General features: G+C 39.6%; 1 protein-coding gene across 2 annotated transcripts in view; it reads left to right on the plus strand.

Moving 5' to 3' along the window:
• Positions 1-1,036: 1,036 nt before the first annotated feature.
• The window catches only part of LOC128703635 (golgin subfamily A member 6-like protein 24), a 43,068-nt gene continuing 26,121 nt past the window's right edge, over positions 1,037-17,983 (plus strand). For both annotated transcript variants that reach the window (XR_011394147.1, XM_070101322.1), the window contains exons 1-5: positions 1,037-1,349; positions 6,628-6,756; positions 9,563-9,634; positions 12,036-14,103; positions 17,188-17,262. Coding sequence is in view for 1 of the 2 variants with exons in the window: in XM_070101322.1 (XP_069957423.1) it covers positions 1,154-1,349; positions 6,628-6,756; positions 9,563-9,634; positions 12,036-14,103; positions 17,188-17,262 (2,540 nt within the window). In the remaining variant the exon portion in view is untranslated. The remainder of the gene's footprint in view (positions 1,350-6,627; positions 6,757-9,562; positions 9,635-12,035; positions 14,104-17,187; positions 17,263-17,983) is intronic.

Genomic DNA, 17,983 nt, shown 5'->3' on the forward strand with positions numbered 1-17,983 from the left:
TGTCCTGCTTCGAATGTAATTAATTCACTGTTTTGGATTCAATTAGAGTAATTATGGACTTATGGACTTTGCAATGGTTATTAAGGCTGCAGGTTAAGTGTGAACCGTAATATAAGCATTTATGAAGGGATTCAGTGAAACTGGCAAGCCGGACGCTTTCGTGATTTTTCACATTATCAAAGAATGGTAAAATAATGCAATTGAAATCTTATATAGCTGAATCCTTGTTCAAAATGCATTAAGTTTTATTCTGAACTAATTGGAAAATATAATAATAATTAGAAAAAATGAGTAATTTTTATTATTAGCAAATTAGGCGCTAAACACGAAAGGGTCATACAGCGTTTAACTACGGCAAAATAAACACACTGGAACTGGGCAAGAATTTATTCTTTGTTTACTGATACGACAGATTTTAACCACCCCAATGTAAATAATCGAAACAGATATTAGTCTTCCAAATTCTGACTATTTCTATTAATTAGCATTTCATAATTTTTTAATGAATATAATATGAATACTTACGCTCAATACCATGGTACAAAGTAATGCTCGATTCCTATACAATATTCTGTTTTATATTACATCAATAGAAAATAACAGTTACATTGTGACAATGCAATATTGAATCATGATGCAGGGATAGAATAATATAGCGATATAATAATAATGATAGCATTACCACTGTAGATTGTAGACTGTGTCTGTCGTGGTCAACACTTACCTAGAAAGTGCAGTACTGAAATATTGATCTCTACTAGTGGTTGGATTATGTACTGACCCATAGCACTGGTTACCAAGTGCTGCGTACAATGGCTCCTATCTGTCTGTTACCGAGGATGATGCCATTACTAATATTCCTGCTGGAGGATATGTTGACATGGAAGTCCTTTTGTAAATATACTTATTAGTTGAGTTAGCTTTGCGTGTTTGGATATGCAATACAGCGCGTGTCTGGATGTGGAGGTAAACATTGTGTTTAAGTGGAGAGCGGATGATGTATTGAGTTAAGTGGCAACAGATTTCGAGTGCAACATCAGGGAGGTCATCTCTTGTGTGCACGCGACGGCTGTGACAGTAAGCAGCACCCCGTCTGCTAGCTCGCAGGACCCGTCGAGCAGCGGCGTCGACAGCTCACCGTCACCTGGAGACCATGGGTCGTCACCTGTGGCTAGTGTGGTGCTTGTGGTGCGTCACAGGGAGGACAAGAGCCACTCCTACATACAACATTGATACTTCTGACCTGGGCCACGGCTCTCACGAACAAGATCACTACCTGGACCTCCCCAGCACACACAGCCAGTCAGAAATGTCACGAATGCTTGAAGAACAAATGGAACTTTTTGATGGTCTGTACTAGATAACATTGCTATTTGTGTTGGCAATTAGCAACATTTTAAGTAGATGAAATCTCCATTCCCTACACCTCCTCCACCTTACACAACCATCTATTTCATTAAAATGGTATAAAATACCGACAGATTGTTAGGTAAGACACATATGCAACAGTTAGGTATCTTTATTTCGAAACGTTTCGCCTACACAGTAGGCTTCTTCAGTCGAGTACAGAAAAGTTGATAGAAGCAGAAGATACTTGAAGACGATGTAATCAGTCCATCACCCTTAAAGTTTTGAGGTGGTCAGTCCCTCAGACTGGGGACTGACCACCTCAAAACTTTAAGGGTGATGGACTGATTACATCGTCTTCAAGTATCTTCTGCTTCTATCAACTTTTCTGTACTCGAATGAAGAAGCCTACTGTGTAGGCGAAACGTTTCGAAATAAAGATACCTAACTGTTGCATATGTGTCTTACCTAACAACCATCTATTTCATTTCTGATATGCAGCGCTGTGAGACCCCTCACGAATTTTTGCCTGCCATGAATACAAAAATAATGTATCATAACGAATAACATCTTGTAAAGATCAAAGGAAAAAATAATCATAAAAAATGCATTTGCGTTTTCTATCCCTTAAAAACAAAGTTTAAACTGTATTTTCAATACGCAAGCAAGTGCTTATTTAGTTGCCTTTGTATCTGCTTGGATGTTTTTACTGCTTCGTTGCTTATATAGGAATACAAGAGTACTGTAAGCGGCCTACTGCCGCATGCTAGGCTGGTCCTATTACGCACCTAGCATGCTAGGCTGGTCCTTCTCTCTCTCTCTCTCTCTCACACACACACACACACACACACACACACACACACACAGCATGCTATCCTAGTCCTACACACACACACACACACACAGCATGCTATCCTAGTCCTACACACACACACACAGCATGCTATCCTAGTCCTACACACACACACACACACAGCATGCTATCCTAGTCCTACACACACACACACACACACACACACACAGCATGACAGGCAGTAAATCTTATATGTGTGTGTATAACGTCTATTCATTCTTCAATTATCATCGGGAATCGCTTAATCCACAAACGTCTTAACTGATTAATACTGCTGGCTTGCCATTTCAGTAGATTCCATCTCTAAAATTAATAAAAATTATAAAACGGCTTTATGTTAGTAAGACACAGTGTGTGGTTTATAAAGATGTGACCGAATTATTATTATAATCAAGGGGGAAGCGCTAAACCCGGAGGATTATGCAGCGCCCCTGGAGGGGATGTGGAAGGCATTCAGTCTTAATTCGGGGAACTGGAGCACAGATCCAATTCCCTAAATCAAGAGCCCCTCACCAACATCAAGGAACCTTCCTTGAGGGGATGTGACCGAAGCAATTTGCCAGCTCATGATGTGGACGCTGGAGAAGTTGTCTCAAAACTGCGCAAATATTTCGTCCTCCAAAAGGACACTTGTGCAACTAATGTGGCTTTCTACCTAGCACTGTTACTTCTCTCAGCGATGGATAAACAGAGTACATGTGCCTGCTTTTTTGTTTTTGTTTTTTGCCCTTCTAAAATAAATGGTAAAGTCTCTGATGAATAAGACCCATCTTTAAAACCTGTGTATCTTCATTCTGAAGACGTTTCGCCTAGCCATGGCCTTGTCAGTTCAATACAAAGGTGAAGAAACTGGTGAAGTAGATGAAGTAATCAGTCCCTTATTAAGTCCCTGGTGGGTGATACCCACCTCATACTATCTTATTAACACACTATCTTATTAACATATTTGTCGATAAGTAATACGACTATTATACACAGTCCACGGTGCCCCGTGGCCTGATCTCTAAAACTCTCGCTTCACACGGCGAGGGTCTGCATTCGATTCCCACCGAGGGTAGAAACATTGGGCGTGTTTCTTTATACCTGTTATCTATGTTCACCCATCAGTAAAATGGGTACCTACGGGTTAGTCGACTGGTGTGGGTCGCTTCCCGGGACAAGGACCTAATTTGCCAGAAATGCTCTGCGTAACAAGGAGCTTTCTATGTAGTAGTATGTCAGCTATGGTCTGCATACCGTGTACATGTACTTGTAGTAAATAAAGATATTAATTAATTTTTAGAAGTTAATTTGTCGAGATTGTTACAAGTCCTGCTTTGGTTAGATAGTTTTTTGTCTCTTACTGTATCCCAGTTATTTATTCCTGCCTTCCTTGCACACCTCACGCGTATTTTTTTATTCAACTTATTGCAAACACGCATGCAGCACATAAGTATCTATATTTGACGTTTCGCCGTCGGGAAAAAGCCTTAATGGAGGTAAAAGTATCTTGATTTACGGATTAGGACTACTTTCCACTTTCCAAGATCAAACCTAATTACCTCCCATATATATATATATATATATATATATATATATATATATATATATATATATATATATATATATATATATATATATATATATATATATGGTGAGGTGTGGTCTAGACCCTTTATATGCCTTCCTTTGATGTATTACTTTTATAGTTCCTTGATAATGTGAGAAGTCACGAAAGCGCTTGAAATTTCACTATTCTTTCACAGTGGTTTTTTGCATACATATATAATTTAGAATGAGCTGAGACAAGTAGAACACAAACCCGGGTGTAGGAAACAACACTGATGTAGTGTGTGCCCTGGTGCCATGGTGAGAAGTGCCCTGGTGAGGGTGAGAAGTGCCATAAATACTGATGGGTGTGAAGTGAGAAACCAATTAGACAAAGAAAAAATACACAAGTAAAAAGAAAATCAACGTTTCGGTCATGAAGACCATCTTCGGTCAGAAGTTCTTTTCTAGGATGGCAAGTAGTGAAGACAATTATAACAGAAAGTGTGTACAGAGCATATCTATATTGCAACGTTTCGCTCAGTGGAGATCTTTAACAAGTCATAACTAACAATTAATAAGTTTTTAAAATTTGTCCAAGTGTCAACCTACCAGAAGAAGGCGCTGGATTCTGGCGAAATTGTTGGCTGGTTAACTTGATGTAATCAGACCAACCTCACGAGAGTTGTTAAAATTGCTGTAAACTTGGTCACCACCAGACAAGTATACTTTAATCCCTAATACAAGGATTTAAATATACTGTATGTATACAAGTATCTCTCGGTGTATACCAGACAAGTATACTTTAATCCCTAATACAAGGATTTAAGTATACTGTGTATATACAAGTATCTCTCGGTGTATACCAGACAAGTATACTTTAATCCCTAATACAAGGATTTAAGTATACTGTGTGTATACAAATATCTCGGTATATACCAGACAAGTATACTTTAATCCCTAATACAAGGATTTAAGTATACTGTGTGTATACAAATATCTCTCGGTGTATACCAGACAAGTATACTTTAATCCCTAATACAAGGATTTAAGTATACTGTGTGTATACAAATATCTCTCGGTGTATACCAGACAAGTATACTTTAATCCCTAATACAAGGATTTAAGTATACTGTGTGTATACAAATCTCTCTCGGTGTATACATCCTGTGAGGCAAAATACACAGCTATATTTCCATTACCTGGAGGTTACCTGGAGGCTATTCCGGGGATCAACGCCCCCGCGGCCCGGTCCATGATTAGACCTCTCGATGGATCAGGGCCTGATCAACTAGGCTGTTACTGCTGGCCGCACGCAGATAACATAGGTATCTTTTATTTTGGCGGACAAAATGGTTCCTCAACTTTCTCACAATATTTTATTAAAACCTTATTAATTATTATGATTATTATAATCAAAAAGAAGTGTTAAACCTAGTTAAAACCTTAAAACCTCAGTGTTTTATATTCAGAAAGTTAGGTATTTTCCTAGTTTATGATAGTGTGCACACATTTTTGTTTATAATTTGCTTGACTTCATACTAGCTAAGGTTACCAGTTTATTTGACTTCATACTAGCTAAGGTTACCAGTTTATTTGACTTCATACTAGCTAAGGTTACCTGTTTATTTGACTTCATACTAGCTAAGGTTACCTGTTTATTTGACTTCATACTAGCTAAGGTTACCAGTTTATTTAACTTCATACTAGCTAAGGTTACCAGTTTATTTGACTTCATACTAAGGTTACCTGTTTGATTTCATACTAGCTAAGGTTACCTGTTTATTTGACTTCATACTAGCTAAGGTTACCTGTTTATTTGACTTCATACTAGCTAAGGTTACCTGTTTATTTGACTTCATACTAGCTAAGGTTACCTGTTTATTTGACTTCATACTAGCTAAGGTTACCTGTTTATTTGACTTCATACTAGCTAAGGTTACCTGTTTATTTGACTTCATAGTAGCTAAGGTTACCTGTTTATTTGACTTCATACTAGCTAAGGTTACCTATTTGACTTCATACTAGCTAAGGTTACCTATTTGACTTCATACTAGCTAAGGTTACCTATTTGACTTCATACTAGCTAAGGTTACCTATTTGACTTCATTCTAGCTAAGGTTACCTATTTGACTTCATACTAGCTAAGGTTACCTATTTGACTTCATACTAGCTAAGGTTACCTATTTGACTTCATACTAGCTAAGGTTACCTATTTGACTTCATTCTAGCTAAGGTTACCTATTTGACTTCATTCTAGCTAAGGTTACCTATTTGACTTCATACTAGCTAAGGTTACCTATTTGACTTCACACTAGCTAAGGTTACCTATTTGACTTCATACTAGCTAAGGTTACCTATTTGACTTCATTCTAGCTAAGGTTACCTGTCTATTTGACTTCATACTAGCTAAGGTTACCTGTCTATTTGACTTCATACTAGCCAGGGTTACTTGTTTATTTGTTTGACTTCATACTAGCTAAGGTTACTTGCTTGCTTTCTGCTTCCTGGCGGGTGTCGAACCCCAGGCTGGTGCAAGAGTACTCACATGCTAACAACACACAAGATAAAATTAGCATATATGGTTCTGCCCTCTGGACGGGTAGCCAAGTTATTTCGGCCCGCGTTATGATTATTATTAATTATTTATTACGACAATCAGCATTAAATATTTTATTTATCGTTGGTATTGTCTTTACTACTCAGGTACAACTTTTTTTTTAATTATTCCGTTTCATTAATTCTGTTGGCAGTCGGTGTAAAACCCATATGGGTTTATCGTTCCCCATTATTAATGCTATGACAGTAGTAGTAGCAGTAATAATAATCGTAGGAATAATAATAATAATAATAATAATAATAATAAATAATAATAATAATAATGATGGTTGTTTTGACAGAGTTACGAGTGATGGTGGTGAGAGTGGACAACCGCACTGAGCTCCTCACTCACATACTACTGGGAAGAGTACAAGACCTCTCGCACACGCTCAAATCTCACCTCCAGCACCACTCTAACCTAACTCAGGGTGAGTGAGCCTCACTCGTAATGTCTGTTGGTCTGTTTGTGTACTGTACCTCTGTGTGTGTATACTTGTATATACACTGTGGGACTAGTGCATTCTTGACCTATGGTGAGCAGGGGTATTCAGTTTGTATAACCACAGTGTAATCGATAGATTTGAAACCTCATAAAAGTAAGAACTGAATTATGGTCTCTCTCTGTGTATATCTTTGTGTTTGTATGTATCTTTTTGTTTGTGTGTATCTGTGTTTGTGTGTTTGTGTGTATCTGTGTTTGTGTGTTTGTGTTTGCATCTTTGTGTGTTTCATTGTGTTTGTATGTTTCTTTGTGTATGTATATTTCTTTGTGTTTTTATCTTTGTGTTTGTACGTTTCTTGTTGTTTCTATATATCTTTGTATGTCCATCTCGGTGGGCCTGTTGTTTGCGTGTCTATGTTATTTGTCTTTGTCTTTCTCTGTCAAACTGTCTGTCAGTCAGTTTGTCTGTATGTATTTATGAGGGTTTGAGTATATCCGTAGACATTGGTTTGCTAGTTAATGTAGGCTATATTTTCGTATATTTTAACTATGTCAATCATTCTACTAACTTGCACATGTAGTAACAGTTGTCATATATCCCATCCTAGAACTTTACCAGGTTAATGATTTTATGTATTTTAAACAGAACATGAAAATCAGATAGGTTACGCAGGCCAGATGATGCTTAGCCAGCCACTCGTCATCATTTGACAAAGACCCGTGATAGGAAACCCCTCTGTTTCCTGAGGAGGTAAAATCTGTCCTGACAGATGTCGTTCAAAAGCAAAACAGGTCACAAGGGGATGAAAAGCACTAGCTCTAGGCCTCTCGCTCTTCCTTGCTTTGTCAGGAGCTATGCAATACTGTGAGAGTTGCAACGGGTATGTAAAAGGGAAATATTCTCTCAGAGGTAGACATGTGTGTCTAGCACATGGCTGGTCCTATGTACGATAGTGGAATCTCTGCACCACTGTACCCACCCTCGCTCTAGCATCCTCCCCCCATGTTGGGTACGGGTTACCCCTGAAGGTTTGCAGACAACACAATGATGTGAAAACTCTAAAAGACTACCCAATAACCGCGTCAAATGAATATCTAGTCTAGTGCCATTATTATATTTATAAGAACCTGTTGCACTACTGCTTCAGTGTTGTGTGTAACTTTGGAGTTACATAAGACATGAACGTATATTGCTCATTGCCGCTTCTAACTGAAGTTACGTTGGGTTTAGAACGTTCTAGTAATGTGTTTGGTACTCCGGTTCACTAATGATAATAATCCAGCTTCGCTATAGAAAAAATATCATAAATAACAAAAAAAAGGCACAATACCGTGACTGGAACGATACACAAATAACCCGCACATAAGAGAGAAGCTTACGACGACGTTTCGGTCCGACTTGAACCATTGACAAAGTCACACTAACCAGAAGTGGAGCAGGACGGCTATATATAGGCAGGAAGAGGTGGAGGTAGTAGTAGTACAAGAATGGTATATAATACCGACAAGATGAAATTAAGACACATGCACTACCACCACCTCTTCCTGCCTATATATAGCCGTCCTGCTCCACTTCTGGTTAGTGTGACTTTGTCAATGGTCCAAGTCGGACCGAAACGTCGTCGTAAGCTTCTCTCTTTTATGTGCGGGTTATTTGTGTAAAAATTATCATGTGTGGTTTTACGGATTCCTGAGCATTTGAGTGTTCCGTAGATATTCCAATAACATAACCCTAATTTTTGAAGGGGTGGACCGGTAAGCCTGCGGAAGGCCTCGGTCAGTTAACCAAAAGCTCCAGTGGCGGGTCATCATATGACTAAGACCCACGTCATGAAATTTTTGTCCTGTTTCTTAACGAATCTTACCTAACCTAGTTATTCCAGAGTATCTTCGGATATTCATGAATTTTTTTCGAATATTCTTGAATATTTCTCATCTCATACCTGTCGACCCTTCTAAACTTTAGGAAATTATTAGTGTCGGCTTAGAGATTCTTGAGTATTTAAATATTCCTGAGTATTTCTATTTATTCATGGTACTTTTAAATATTCCTGTGTATTTCATACCTCACACATGTCGACCCCTCATGAACACTGACAATTTTCATTGTTGGTTTAAATAACATTTCTTTCTTCTAAAACCTACCTATTAAAGAGACATCACCAACTGCTTTTAGAGTATTTGTTAAAGTATAAAGTCAATACATTTTTATTTCGAGTATCCCAATCTACCCTTATAAAAGAACAATGGCAAAAAGTTGACAAATACGTGTCAAAATTGACGTAGCAACATTAATAACTTTACAGTGGCGACACACACACACACACACACACACACACACACACACACACACACACACACAGTTTATCATCACAACATTCATCAGGAGACGCTGAAACTGCAAGGGTCACACAGCTTCGTGGAAAAACGGAAGGTAATCAGGTTCGATATAAGGGGAAGCGTACCTCAGACTTCCTGGATCAAGAACCTTCATGGGGCATCGAGGTACCCTCTTTCAAGGGCCATAATGCAGAACAATACCAGCCACAACACCATAATCTAGTCATATCTGTTAATTTCTGATGGAAGAGCCTCTCCTTCCCCCTTTCAACAGTCTTTGCTGGTAAGAGATCTTGATCCGAGGTATTGGAGCTACCTGCCTCTTTCAATCAAACCTGATAAATCTCTTTCCTGAGGTGCCATAGGATCCTTGTGGGTTCAACGCTTTCCCATTGACAGTTGTGGGACGGGAGTCACAAAGGTGTAACACAACTGGATTTTCGTCTTGACAGAGTTGAGTATGATGGCGACAGATGTGGAGGAGTTGACCAGGAGCTGGAGCACACACCTGCAGCACGAGCAGGGTGAGTATACTACTCGCACTCTCGTTTTTAAGAGTTTCCCCTTAATATAGTTCCTCATTTATAAGTTTCCCCTTAATACAGTTTCTCATTTGTAAGAGTATCTCCTCTTAAATGTTCTCTTATAAACATTTTTCTGGCCCATTTTCTCTCTTTCCCTTTATATTTAAATATTTTCCCATGTAATTTCCATATACATGTTACAAAAAACGCGATATCTAATAAGCATAGAGATCTCCAGTGAATAGTTTACCTGGAGTTTACCTGGAGAGAGTTCCGGGGGTCAACGCCCCCGCAGCCCGGTCTGTGACCCGGCCTAGAAACTGCCCTTCTAGCATCCAGCCTGTTACTGGTCCAATTATCCATTAGAATTTAGTAAGATTCAATAGTGCTTCAGGATTACAACTGGTAGGCTACTAAAGAAATTAAAATTTTAATAAGTTTATTAATACTAAAGTTTTCTAGGCGTATATTAAAATAAATTATAGTAATCAATTGAATATAATATAGGATACAAGTTCCTACACTTCTCTCGAGTACAGTAGTATTGTGCTGAAGGCACATATCACATCATTATGGCTTTTATGTACCGTCTGGTACATTGTTAGAATTTAAAAACCATAATACAAATATATACAAGTAAGTTTGTGTGTATGTGTGTAAGTGCTCTAAGTAGTTCGCTATGTCTCAAGAATCAGCTAGACTTAACCAGTGACTGACTAAAAGTCCTCACATAGACTAACTTCTTGACCAACCTGGCAATCAGAACAGCTTGCTTGAACAATAAAACGACTGATAAGCCGAACAGCAATATAACAAGCAACAGCGACACAGACTCAGGAACAAGGAGATAATATAACACACTAAGTAGGGACCATCTGCAGATCCTCCACAAAAGCCACAAAACTCCCATACTACTGAGTCTAAGTTCAGCATTAGAAAATCCCCGACTGTGACAGTACACAGATACCAGTACAAATTAGGTCAGAAGCTACAGCTCAGGACCTGGGTTGCTCAGAGTGTCTATGCGACACACAACCTCAGTACAACGTCGAAAATCACGAAGTCTAGACAATGTTCTGTGAACAGAGTTCCACAGAACCAACAAGAAAGCAACAGAGTCGATCTTCCAACAAGGGCTAGTAAGGAAGACACGTCTTGTCGGAAGCCAAGCCAAAACGGAAAAAAGAGCTAGTCATAGCAAGACAGTCTCACCCAGGTGAGGTGTGATCACCCTCCCCCCCGATCACGTGACTCTCCGTGGACTGCTGCTGCCCAGCAACACAGAGAAGCCGGCAGAGAAACAAGCGGAACTGGTAGTTAGACAATCAAGACTTGAACTACGAGCACTGAATAATATATATAAATGTTACATCCTACCTAATAATATAACTAAGTCAAATAATATAAATCAATATATTTACGATTTAGCTATTATTGCAATAAGCAATATAAAATTATAAGAACAGGTAATATACATTATATACATTGACCCATTCAGGGGTCGCAGTAATACACAACTTCAATATTTTTGTGCAAATTTCCTATATATTTTTTCCAGAAATATCATTTCCTAACATTTCCTAGATTCATCCATTACACTTTCTTATTTTTTAATTAATTTCACTACTTTCCATGTAATTATTTAAGGAAGTTTACTTAGGTACAGGTACACCTAAGTACAATTATAATGCACAGTAATATGTGTAAATTACCTAGGATAACCCGTAATAAATATTACATTAAAGTTACATAAATCGAGTGATGTATATAGGCAGACACCGCATTACAGCACTTCACTTCACAGCATTTCGCTAATACAGCGGTTTCCAATTATTCCCATTCATTTATTTAGACTTCTTTCATTAAATATGTTACCACTCACTATAAGCTAAATATGAATATGTTTTAGGTACGTAATGTGTATATTGTATATGCATTTTTTTTAGGCCTAGTTATATTGCTCACTTAATATATGATAGTATAAATATGTTACCAGGCTTATATTTGCATTTGTTAGTAAATAAAAGGCTGTGATTCACTTTACAGCGATTTTCGCCTTACAGCGGTAGCCCATAACCTAATCTGCTGTATAAGCAGGGTTCTCCTGTATATAATAAGTGGTGCTTGGATGGGAATTGGTGACACGCCTATTACATACTCACTGGGATAATTAAGCAGCCATTTTTTTTTTTTTCAAAAATTTCTCATGGTAAACGATGATCTTCGATTTCTCATTGAGGAGAATTTGACATTATGATCTGTAACTTGACGTTATGATCTATAACTTGATGTTATGATCTATAACTTGACATTATGATTTATACCTTGATATTATGTTCTATAACAAATTGACATTATGATATACTATTCGTCATCAACTTTACGAGACTTTCCTCCACAGCCGCGCTCATGAGAGAAAACGTCACACTCGTCTTCCTGAAGAAGATCAACAACCTGGAGAAGGAGATCGAGGCTCTGGAGAGCAATAACGCCTTGAAAACCGCAGAACTTCAGCTACTGAAGGAAGAGAACCAGCTGGTGAAGACCGAAATTCTGCAGGTTGAGGAGGATAATATTAAAGTGAAGAAGGAGATACGGCAAGTGGAGGAGGAGAGACGAAACGTGCAGGAAGAAAGGCGGAAGGTAGAGGCGGAGAAGAGGACAGTGGAAGAGGAGAAGAGGGAGACAGAGCAGGAGAACCGCAGTCTAAGGGCCGAGATTCGCCAAGTGGAGCAGAACGCTTGGGAAGTTCAGAAAAAGAATGCGGACCTCGAACGACGGAATGAAGAGGTGGAGGGTGAAAACGGCCGTCTGTTGAGGAATCTCCTTCAGTTGGAAGGAAATTACTCACGGGAAACCTGTCTGTGTGAGGATGGTCAGGAAGGAACCTCCCTATTGGAGGAAAGGATAAAGGAACTGGAGGAGGAGAAGAAAAACCTGATAGAAAACGCTTCTAGAGTTGCGGAAGATAATGGCCGCAAGGAACAGAACAGAGCAATGCATGAAGAAATTATAATACTCAAGACAAGGGTGATGGGGTTGGAGGAGCAGAAGGAAAAAGAGGGGAAGATTTTGACAGGAGGAATATCACAAATAATTGAAGAGGAGCGAGAGGAAACACCAAATATGGACAGATATCAAAACGAGAATAGAATTCTAGAAGAAAAATTCAAAGAACTTGAAATGGAAAAAAAACACCTGGAAGAAAACAACGTTCGCTTGTCCGAGGAACACCGCCAAAAGGAACGAGAAATCCTGGAAATACTGGAACAAATGGGGGGACTTCTGGAAAGAGTTACTGAGCAGGAGAGAAAGACCAAAAGACTTGAGGAGAACCAGACATTGCTGGAAGAGGAGAACGAGAAAAGGAAACAAGAGTTAACGGCAGTGAGGAGAGAGAAGGAGATCCTCATGGACAAAGCCAGAGCCCTTGAGGATAAGTCACTGGCGCTGGAACTCATGAACATCCAGCTAGCTCAAGAACACAGGGAAAAGGCAGACAACACCACGATCCAGGTGGAAAGACGACACCTGGAAGCACATCTGCGGGAGCTTGAGCAGGAGAATGTGCAACTGAAACAGAATATCACACGCTTGGAAGAAGAAAGCCAGGAAAAGGAGAGCCAGAGCAGACAACTCCAGGAGGAAAAGGAACACCTTGAGGAAAAAGTCATGGAACTGGAAGAGGAAAGATGGAGAGTGGAACACTCAAGCACTCAGCTTATTCATGCGAATGAGAGGAACAGACAACTCTTCGAAGAGAAAAAGGCCCTAGAGGAAAAAGTGGAGAAATTAGTGCAAGCAGAAAGAGACAGATGGAAGAACAGAGTAGAGGAACAAAACGACGAACAAGAAAAAGAGGAACGTGAACTATTAGAAGCAAAGGCTGCAAAACTGGCAAAAGATATGAGGCAACTGGAAATCAACAGGACACTCCTGGAAGAAGAGCTAAAACAGACGAAACAAGAAGAAAGGGAAATACTACAAGAGAAAAGGTTACTGGAGATGAAGGTAAGATCATTAGAAGAAGAGAAATGGAATCTGCAAGAAAACAATACCTGGTTATTAATAGAGAAGGGACACAAGGACCAAGAGAGGAAACAACTACAGGAGGAAAGGAATTCATTTGAGAGGAAATATCAGGAAACAGAGAGGCGGAAAAAACGACTTGAGGAAGACAACCAACGACTGATGGAGGAGAAGGAGGAGAGAGACGAGGAGAACAACGAACTTCAGGAGGAGAACAAGGCGCTAGTGGCCAAGGTTCTAGAACTGGAGGAGGAAAAATGGCAGCTGGAACAGGCAAACACGTGGCTGATGGATAACAACAAAGGGATGGAAAAAGAGAAGAAGAAGATTGAAGAAGAGAGAAGAAACTTAGAGAAGGAAAAGAGAAAACTCGAAGAAAACTCTCAGCAGGTTGAACTCATCTACCATCAGTGTCAACGTAACTTGACCAAATTTTTAAGGTAATGGGATTTTTCATCTCTCACCAACTAATGGGCGACTTTTGTGTTCAGTCTTATATAATTTTCACTTGAAATATTCTATATTGTCCTCACTTCATCATTCCATCAATAATTTCCCTTTCTCTACCCCTCCTGCACACACTCATTCCATTCTTCTTTCCCAACCAATACTTATTTTACTATGTTAATTATAAATTTTGTAGAAGACTTCAGCATCAAGTTTTTAATGCTTCCTTAAAACTTACAATTACTGGGTTAGAATACATGAAATATACATACAAAGACGGTATATTTCGCTATAAATAAGCAAAGGCCACAATAAATCTGGCAATCAGGTAGCCGAGAGCGTCCAGGAAGCGTTGAAATCTACACGACCTACTTGTAAATATATACCACAGCGCTGTTTTTGACATCCTCCTCACCACTCATCTCTAGCCAGCTTACTGACCAGCCCTTTCTGTAATTCAATCGCTTATATTCCTTATCTAATATAATTATATAATATCTTTATTTACTACATGTACAAGGTATACAATCCTAGCTGACATCAATGACATACTATATAGAAAGCAGCTTGTTATGCTGAGCATTTCGGCCAAATTAGGTCAGTTTTGTCCCAGGATGTGACCCACACCAGTCAACTAATACCCAGGCAGCCATTTTACGGATGGGTGAACATAGACAACCGGTGTAAGGAAACACGTCCAATGTTTCCACCCCTTGGCCGGGAATCGAACCTAGACTCTCACCGTGTGAAGCGAGAGCTTTTGCCACCAGGCCACGGGGCACACTGATCAAAAGTTCATTATCTTTCTCTCATTTCACCTTAATTTTGCCCCAGCTTCCTTTCATTTGCCTTTCCCTTACTCTGCCTTCCTCTTCACATCCATTTACAAATTTCCATAATTTTTAAAAGGAGTGGACTTGAAGCCCAGCGGAATGCTTCAGTCAGCTGACCAAACGCTCCAGCTATGAGTCATCACATTATTAAGATCCGCGTCAGGAAACAAGTGTCGTGTATGTAGGTGTGTCAGGAAACATTTGTCGTGTATGTAGGTAAGGTGTGTCAGGAAACACTTGTCGTGTATGTAGGGAAGGTGTGTCAGGAATCACTTGTCGTGTATGTAGGGAAGGTGTGTCAGGAATCACTTGTCGTGTATGTAGGTAAGGTGTGTCAGGAAACACTTGTGTATGTAGGTGTGTCAGGAAACAATTGTCGTGTATGCAGGTAAGGTGTGTCAGGAAACACTTGTCGTGTATGTAGGTAAGGTGTGTCAGGAAACAATTGTCGTGTATGTAGGTAAGGTGTGTCAGGAAACAATTGTCGTGTATGTAGGTAAGGTGTGTCAGGAAACAAGTGTCGTGTATGTAGGTAAGGTGTGTCAGAAAACAATTATCGTGTATGTAGGTAAGGTGTGTCAGGAAACAATTGTCGTGTATGTAGGTAAGGTGTGTCAGGAAACAATTGTCGTGTATGTAGGTAAGGTGTGTCAGGAAACAATTGTCGTGTATGTAGGTAAGGTGTGTCAGGAAACAATTGTCGTGTATGTAGGTAAGGTGTGTCAGGAAACAATTGTCGTGTATGTAGGTAAGGTGTGTCAGGAAACAATTGTCGTGTATGTAGGTAAGGTGTGTTAAGAAACACTTGTCGTGTATGTAGGCAAGGTGTGTCAGGAAACACTTGTCGTTTATGTAGGTGTGTCAGGAAACACTTGTCGTGTATGTAGGTAAGGTGTGTCAGGAAACACTTGTGTATGTAGGAGTGTCAGGAAACACTTGTGTATGTAGGTGTGTCAGGAAACACTTGTGTATGTAGGTGTGTCAGGAAACACTTGTGTTTGTAGGTAAGGTGTGTCAGGAAACTATTGTCGTGTATGTAGGTAAGGTGTGTCAGGAAACACTTGGGTTTCCTGACAAACCTTACCTAACGTAACTTCCACAGCCATCCACCTACTCTTAAATCTTGTATTCACTAAGATAATCAGGTAGACAACGCTCGTTGTACATTTCCTCGTACCTGTTATGGCTAATCATCACCTTGACACATACATTTAAGTATAACCCACAGTGTCATTTTAACCCAGACCTTCCAAACACTTCCACTACACCTTTCACAACAGTATCTCCCACATTAATATTAAAAAAAAAATTAATTTGACTCGAAATTTTTCGAAACGATCACTTAATACCTTCCAGTTTTGATAAGAAAATTTCTAATCATTCACTTAACACCTCCAAGACTGGATCAAACTTTACGAAGCACATATTAGACTTTCCAGAGTCTTTCAAGACTGCATCAACTTTCACTAAACACCTGCCAGATTCATGCACTTCTCTCATCGTCAAGCAAAACACAGCTATCATCCCCTTTAAATGTCTTCTATTTTACTTATTTACACTATGTTATTCCTATAATTGTTCTTTATAAATTACGTCTACTGCTTCTGCATGAGAAACCTGCTGAGCTTGACTGGAGAGACGCTTCTTCAAGCGTCTCTCCAGTCAAGACACACAGGAGTTAGTTGTACGTGTGCATTCTTCATAAGATTGTCAGTATTGTACACTAGTGATCTAATGCCTCTGTTACTCGCGTTTTTTTTTACTTGCATCACTCGTAACTACAATGTCTTCCACCTGGTGATATACCTTAGGGTTCTACCCTGGCTGGACAGCCTGACGCCAGACTCTCGTTGACTACCTGATCAACCGGTGTTTTGCTGCCGGCAAACACAGGCCTAAGTCATTGTAACATGGCTGATCTGCCTTTTTCAACTTTGTTTTTCAATGTTTGCTGTCACACACACAACCATTTTTTCTTATTTTTGGTAATTATGTGCATGAAAGAGAGGCAGATCCAAAATTCTCACTGCCGAAAATAAGGTAGATGGACACTGGAACAACGTTTCTCTCTGTATAGAGCGAAACTTTATGAAGCTATACACTCTATTAAGCTCTGCAAGGAGCGAAACGTTGTCCTAACGAGAATAACGCTTAATAATTAAGAACATAATCTTAAAATAACAAAGAATATATTCAGAAACATACCTGATCTCAGAAGAGTACAACTCAAGTTATTGTTGCCAGACGAGCAGCTGACTGTGCTGAACTATACTGCCTCGGTACTAGAGAAGACGGTGTGTATACTATATACCTGCCTAGGTAAGCATCTTCACCGCCTGTATGTCACCTACTAGTCTAGGTAAGTACCTTCACTGTCTGTATGTCACCTAACAGTCTAGGTAAGTACCTTCACTGTCTGTATGTCACCTAACAGTCTAGGTAAGTACCTTCACTGTCTGTATGTCACCTAACAGTCTAGGTAAGTACCTTCACTGTCTGTATGTCACCTAACAGTCTAGGTATCTTCACCGCCTGTATGTCACCTACTAGTCTAGGTAAGTATCTTCACCGCCTGTATGTCACCTACTAGTCTAGGTAAGTACCTTCACCGCCTGTATGTCACCTACCAGTCTAGGTAAGTATCTTCACCGCCTGTATGTCACCTACCAGTCTAGGTATCTTCACCGCCTGTATGTCACCTACTAGTCTAGGTAAGTATCTTCACCGCCTGTATGTCACCTACTAGTCTAGGTAAGTACCTTCACCGCCTGTATGTCACCTACTAGTCTAGGTAAGTATCTTCATCGCCTGTATGTCACCTACTAGTCTAGGTAAGTATCTTCATCGCCTGTATGTCACCTACCAGTCTAGGTATCTTCACCGCCTGTGTGTCACCTACTAGTCTAGGTAATTATCTTCATCGCCTGTGTGTCACCTACTAGTCTAGGTAAGTACCTTCACTGTCTGTATGTCACCTAACAGTCTAGGTAAGTACCTTCACTGTCTGTATGTCACCTAACAGTCTAGGTAAGTACCTTCA

The sequence above is a fragment of the Cherax quadricarinatus genome, chromosome 76 (genome assembly GCF_038502225.1).
Source record: "Cherax quadricarinatus isolate ZL_2023a chromosome 76, ASM3850222v1, whole genome shotgun sequence".
Taxonomy (NCBI): Eukaryota; Metazoa; Arthropoda; class Malacostraca; order Decapoda; family Parastacidae; genus Cherax; species Cherax quadricarinatus.